The sequence below is a fragment of the Palaemon carinicauda genome, chromosome 1 (assembly GCF_036898095.1).
Source record: "Palaemon carinicauda isolate YSFRI2023 chromosome 1, ASM3689809v2, whole genome shotgun sequence".
In the NCBI taxonomy this organism is placed as follows: domain Eukaryota; kingdom Metazoa; phylum Arthropoda; class Malacostraca; order Decapoda; family Palaemonidae; genus Palaemon; species Palaemon carinicauda.
Window position 1 is genome coordinate 13,370,004 of NC_090725.1, and position 7,500 is coordinate 13,377,503.

Below are 7,500 nucleotides of genomic sequence, written 5' to 3' on the forward strand. Positions count from 1 at the left end.
TTCAAACATTTACACTCACCTTAATCCAAAAAGCATAGACTACATCCTTTTTTCTCTTTCCCAATCCACAAATAATTGAAAAAGAACAATATTTTCTTTTTGTCTCAGCAATTCATTAATTAGGTATGATGGCCAATATCATCTGTAACAAAAATAGAGTTTTGAAAAATACGATAGAAATACACAAGGTTTTATAAACTATTATGTATGTGACTGTCGATATAAATTGTTACCTTTTTCTATCCCTAAAATTAAATGTCTTTTGGAATCATCATATCATCATTAAACTAATAAGTAACAAAAACTGTCTACGAGGTAAGTTAACCACAAAGATAAAAAGCTGAATTCAGAAGTTAGTTATTTGCATTGAAGGTCAGAATTAATGAGAGATCATTACACACGGCTAAAGGGATAAGAGAGCCAGATATGGCTTTTTTCACTGATTTTGCCAATGAATTGATGTAATTACACGTCAAAAATTAGGTAAAGTATTAATGTCATCATCAAGATAGAAGTTAGAATCTGATTGCTATTACTTAGTGGGTGGATTGAGTGGTCGACTTTGATTCAGGATCAGTTGTCTTGGATGGGAATTTTCGAGTTTCGTTTGCAGGTATTACAATCTCATCCATTAGAGGTGAAGTGTTTTTTTTATCTCACAGTTAATATCTGTTCCATGTTCGTTGCGTGAACGTGATGAGAGAGACTCAATCATGGGTGCAATCTATGGTGGTTCAGGTGCATATTTGAAATATTTACACAAACTCTTGATGCAAGTTATATCTCTTTCTGCTATATTGAATTTTATAAAGTACTGAACTAACTGATGTACTTGAATGAGAGTAGCCTATTCATCCTACTTTAAAAGATGGTTTTTGCATTTGTATACCCTACCGATACATACTTGGCGCATACATGGTTATGGAAATTCTAAAGGGGTTTTACTCTAGCAGAATACGTTTTCTGCTATTATATAGGAAGTTTATAATTGGCTAGTTGGATGGGGACATTATCCCAGATTGGGTGACGACATCTTGTCTCTCTTCATTGGGGTTCTCTTCAAGGAAATATAGAACAGTAAGAGTCTGTGTTTCTCATTGAATCTATGTAACTTTTGCTTCAAAATTGTTACAGGGGTATTTCCTGCTTGTAAGCCCCACTTGAGTTGCACTACATTTCACTGCCTTAAGTCTTCTCTCTCTCTCTCTCTCTCTCTCTCTCTCTCTCTCTCTCTCTCTCTCTCTCTCTCTCTCTCTCTCTCTCTCTCTCTCTCATTTGCATCTTTTCTTCTTTGCCTCTGATTTTCCCTCCCCTCTTTGACTTTCAGCCTCTTATCTTTTTGTTTCCACATCTTCTCTTGTCATTTGCCATTTTAATGGCGTATGCCTGGTTATTTCTCAACAATTCTCTAAGATCTTCTTCTTTTGGACTTGTTTACTAAAATAACTCCATAAGCTTTGCAATACTTGTAGCTAATGTAATGACCACTCTTAAATTTGTAACCCAGTTCAAGTCCTCTACTGGGAATCATAACAAAATACTGACATCTTGGATATTATCACAAACCATGTTTTGTTTAAGCATGTATTTTGAATGGAGATCCAAAGTGATAGAGAGCAATTGCTGTGTGAAAACCGTCTTAGGCTACTTTAGTTTTTGAATTATACCATTTTGTCTCCACTTGTCAAATCAATGATAAGCGTGCAACTTACCTTTTAATTTTTTTTATAGCCTTGGAGCAAATATGTTTTAATAGAGATGGTAAATAATTGGCCGTAGAAATATAATTAAAGTGAAAAGGGATTTATGAAGAAAATGATAGATAATAAGAATTTATTCTAAGGGTGCATTGTTCTTTCACTGTTATGATAATGATGTTGAAAGTCTTTCCTAACCAACCTTATATCTAACTTGCAATCACTATGTGACAACTTGTATGCTAAATCTAAACTAAAGCTATTTCCCACCTTACTTTGTTTTCTCAATTTCATCATCTCATATTTCTGCTGTGACTTGAAAAATGGTTGATATAGATGGTTAGTATTAATTAATCATACTGTAAATTTAACAAAAAAATCTAAACAGCAGAGTCTCCGTATTCAGAAACGTCTTTCTTACCAGGTTATCATTGGGTATTATTTTCTTTTAGAATATGAAACACTGAGAACGTCCTTCCACATGATGGCAATAAGAACACAGAAAGTCATTAAAATAGATTTTTATTATTATTTATAGGAACAGTCAATGCAACTGCAATAGCCATGGCAGAGTATGAATGGGATGGAGACAGATCCCATGGTGTTGGTGACTACAGGATTCCAGTTCCGCTTAGGATGCGGACAGATGGAAGTGCAATTACTGCGGCAGAGAAATATCCAAATAAAGGTAACGCTTTCTAGATAGTTCAAGTACATTTGATATTCTATAATTTCATAACCATAGTAATGCATGTAATGTGGTTACTATTGCCTTCTATATCAGATCAGTGGAATCAGGAAAATACAGTTATTATTGTATTCCAGACCTTACATTAGTTCTATTATTAAGCATATTATCCTTTAACATTTAATGATTAGCTTAGTTATTTTACAATTGTCTTTTCTGTATGGTTCTAGCGAGTCTTCTCTGTACAAACAGAATTTCTATAATCACATAGCATGTACTGAAAACAATCTAATATCATGTTTAAAAAAAAACCTTCGATTGAAAAGTCTGTTCTTTTAGAAAGTAAAGTGAAGGGTTTCCAATAAAAACATACATGTTAGTTGCTGTTCCTTCAATACATTTCATTGCTGTAAATAAAACTAAAAAGATAGTGATTTCTATAAACTTTTCAAACATGGGTTTAGAATTTTTTATTCATAATAATCTTTTTATATCCTCATAGCTGAAATGTCAAAGTACAGTAATACTTTGATTTACGAGTAACTTTGAATAAGAGGCAAGGAAATATGGGTATGAGCATACAAATTAAAATATGTTTACAATTATTGCATCGGTCTGAGGGAAAAATTTTGCTTCGTATGAGCATTTTCCATTGGCAAGTAAAGTATCCTACAACTGAGTGTATCCCGTGATTCCCAAAATTCATCGATTGTAATGAAATACTATCTTTAAGTCTCAAATTGATATGCTTTAAATATTTTATATGAATTGAGATACTCGTTTGTCTCTATGAACAATATGATGTAAACATTATTAATTTTATATGAGTGTGTACAAATTAAGTTTTGAAACTAAGCCTATATTAGAAATAAATCAGGCATGGGTCCTAGTTACCATTTCTCTTTTGTTATAATTTTCTTATAGAGAAAGGGAGACACAAAAAGCTATGCATTTTGTAGATAGGGGTCGAAAGCTTTTTCTAGAAGAAAAAGGAAAAATGACAGTCTCAGGGTAATTATGATTTGTGGTTGAAGAAAAAACTTGTCTGTAAAAGATCAAGTGGTAAATGTACAATGACAGCCCACTGGATAGACGGGCAAGTGGTTATTCCACAATGCTTTAATATCCTCTCATTCCGCCAAGCTCCAGGAATAGAGTGGTGTAAATCCAGATATCTATAACTATGTCTACAATGGCACGTGCAGTATGTGCTTCATCGTGGTATTATAAAAATTATGTGGACGTCGTTCATGAACTCACCAGCTACTGCAGGAGACCGGGAAGGAGTGTTGTCGTGTAGTAACTTTTCTTTTTTTCCATGACAGTTTAAATGTCAGTTAAATTTTATTCTTAATTTACTTTGTGAATTATCAATCTTTCTCTTTAATTTTCGTTGTGAATCATGAATTTTTATTTTTAGTCTTTATTGTGAGTTATTTATTTCTATTTGTAATTTTCATTGGGAATTATTAATTTCTACCCATTTCTGATATTGATGACTATAAATTGTTCAATAGCTACATTACAACCCTTGAAGAGTGAGTGCATATGTATATTTATGAACATATGGAACCTATCGAGTGAATTTTAGTTATATCTTATGGGAAAAATTGTTCAGTTTATGAGGATTTCAGTAGATGAGGTCACTCCCAGAACGAACTAAACCTGTAAACCGAGGTACCACTGTATTGTTCTTGTCTGAGGTAACTGATTATTTAAGAATTCCCAATACATTAAGTTACTTTCTAGAAGGAATCAGTTGGAAAACTTATTGACTATCTATCTTTTATGTAATCCTTTATAGGCATATTCCGGGATAACACTTGCACAATGGAGTCTAGTTGGAGGGCTTGGAAGTGTAGAGACATCGCTCACCGCATGATGGTCATCGAAAGCATGGATCCAGATACAGAGATCAGAAGGTTATCACCTATCGGTCTCATTGGAAATCCTGGTAATTATCTCTCTCTCTCTCTCTCTCTCTCTCTCTCTCTCTCTCTCTCTCTCTCTCTCTCTCTCTCTCTCTCTCTCTCTCTCTCTCTCTCTCTCTCTCTCTCTCTCTCTACACACACACACACACACGCACACACACACACACACACACACACATATATATATATATATATATATATATATATATATATATATATATATATATATGTATATATATACATATATATATGTATGTATGTATATACATACATACATATACCAAAGGCACTTCCCCCAATTTTGGGGGGTAGCCGACATCAACAAGAAACAAAACAAAAAAAGGGGACCTCTACTCTCTACGTTCCTCCAGCCTAACCAGGGACTCAGCCGAGTTCAGCTGGTACTGTTAGGGTGCCACAGCCCAACCTCCCACATTTCCACCACAGATGAAGCTTCATACTGCCGAGTCCCCTACTGCTGCTACCTCTGCGGTCATCTAAGGCACCGGAGGAAGCAGCAGGGCCTACCGGAACTGCGTCACAATCGCTCGCCATTCATTCCTATTTCTAGCACGCTCTCTTGTCTCTCTCACATATATTCTCCTATCACCCAGAGCTTTCTTCACACCATCCATCCACCCAAACCTTGGCCTTCCTCTTGTACTTCTCCCATCAACTCTTGCATTCATCACCTTCTTTAGCAGACAGCCATTTTCCATTCTCTCAACATGGCCAAACCACCTCAACACATTCATATCCACTCTAGTCGCTAACTCATTTCTTACACCCGTTCTCACCCTCACCACTTCGTTCCTAACCCTATCTACTCGAGATACACCAGCCATACTCCTCAGACACTTCATCTCAAACACATTCAATTTCTGTCTCTCCATCACTTTCATTCCCCACAACTCCGATCCATACATCATAGTTGGTACAATCCCTTTCTCATATAGAACACTCTTTACATTCATGCCCAACCCTCTATTTTTTACTACTCCCTTAACTGCCCCCAACACTTTGCAACCTTCATTCACTCTCTGACGTACATCTGCTTCCACTCCACCATTTGCTGCAACAACAGACCCCAAGTACTTAAACTGATCCACCTCCTCAAGTAACTTTCCATTCAACATGACATTCAACCCTGCACCACCTTCCCTTCTCGTACATCTCATAACCTTACTCTTACCCACATTAACTCTCAACTTCCTTCTCTCACACACCCTTCCAAATTCTGTCACTAGTCGGTCAAGCTTCTCTTCTGTGTCTGCTACCAGTACAGTATCATCCGCAAACAACAATTGATTTACCTCCCATTCATGATCATTCTCGCCTAACAGTTTTAATCCTCGTCCAAGCACTCGAGCATTCACCTCTCTCACCACTCCATCAACATACAAGTTAAACAACCACGGCGACATCACACATCCCTGTCACAGCCCCACTCTCACCGGAAACCAATCGCTCACTTCATTTCCTATTCTAACACATGCTTTACTACCTTTGTAGAAACTTTTCACTGCTTGCAACAACCTTCCACCAACTACATATAACCTCATCACATTCCACATTGCTTCCCTATCAACTCTATCATATACTTTCTCCAGATCCATAAACGCAACATACACCTCCTTACCTTTTGCTAAATATTTCTCGCATATCTGCCTAACTGTAAAAATCTGATTCATACAACCCCTACCTCTTCTAAAACCACCCTGTACTTCCAAGATTGCATTCTCTGTTTTATCCTTAGTCCTATTAATCAGTACTCTACCATACACTTTTCCAACTACACTCAACAAACTAATACCTCTTGAATTACAACGCTCATGCACATCTCCCTTACCCTTATATAGTGGTACAATACATGCACAGACCCAATCTACTGGTACCATTGACAACACAAAACACACATTAAACAATCTCACCAACCATTCAAGTACTGTCACACCCCCTTCCTTCAACATCTCAGCTATCACACCATCCATACCAGATGCTTTTCCTACTCTCGTTTCATCTAGTGCTCTCCTCACTTCCTCTATTGTAATCTCTCTCATTCTCATCTCCCATCACTGGCACCTCAACACCTGGAACAGCAATTATATCTGCCACCCTATCATCCTCAACATTCAGCAAACTTTCAAAATATGCCGCCCACCTTTTCCTTGCCTCCTCTCCTTTTAACAACCTTCCATTTCCATCTTTCACTGTCTCTTCAATTCTTGCGCCGGCCTTCCTTACTCTCTTCACTTCTTTCCAAAACTTCTTCTTATTCTCTTCATATGACTGACCCAGTCCCTGACCCCACCTCAGGACCGCGGCCCTCTTTGCCTCACGTACCTTGCGCTTTACTTCCACCTTTTTCTCTCCATATTTTTCATACTTCTCTATACTATTACTCTGCAGCCATTCTTCAAAAGCCCTCTTTTTCTCTTCCACTTTTACCTTCACTCCTGCATTCCACCATTCACTGCCCTTCCTCATGCTGCCTCCAACAACCTTCTTGCCACATAGGCTACATCACTTGCAATCCCAACAAAATTTTCTTTTGCTAACTTCCACTCCTCTAAATTACCAGTTACTCTCACCTCGTCATATGCCATTTTCAACCTTTCCTGATATTTACTTTTTACCCCCGGTTTTATTACCTCTCCAACTTTCACTAGCTCCCTTTTACATCCACCTACTCTATTCCCCCACTCTTTTGCTACAACTAATTTTCCTTCCACCAAAAAATGATCAGACATACCGTTAGCCATACCCCTAACCACGTGCACGTCTTTCAATCTTCCAAACATTCTTTTAGTTATCAACACATAATCCATTAATGCCCTTTCTACTACTCTTCCATTTGCCACTCTTACCCATGTATACTTATTTTTATCTTTCTTTTTAAAAAAGCTAGCACTTATTACCATCTCTTGTTCAACACACATATCTACCAGTCTCTCACCACTCTCATTTTCACCTGGTACGCCATACTTCCCAATGACACCTTCTACCTCTCCAGCGCCCACTCTAGCATTTAAGTCACCCATAACAACTACATAATTCCTTCTACCCAATCCTTCTACACACCCAGTTAATTCATTCCAGAACTCATTCCGCTCTTCTTCACTTTTCTCACTACTATATACATACATACATATATATATATATATATATATATATATATATATAT

At 37.0% G+C, this 7,500-nt stretch overlaps 1 protein-coding gene across 1 annotated transcript in view; it reads left to right on the forward strand.

Annotated features, from left to right (window-relative positions):
* The window catches only part of LOC137647050 (fibrocystin-L-like), a 215,250-nt gene that overhangs the window by 188,577 nt on the left and 19,173 nt on the right, over positions 1–7,500 (forward strand). Inside the window, exons 69-70 of the mRNA XM_068380195.1 lie at positions 2,236–2,385; positions 4,190–4,339. Coding sequence (XP_068236296.1) covers positions 2,236–2,385; positions 4,190–4,339 — 300 coding nt within the window. The remainder of the gene's footprint in view (positions 1–2,235; positions 2,386–4,189; positions 4,340–7,500) is intronic.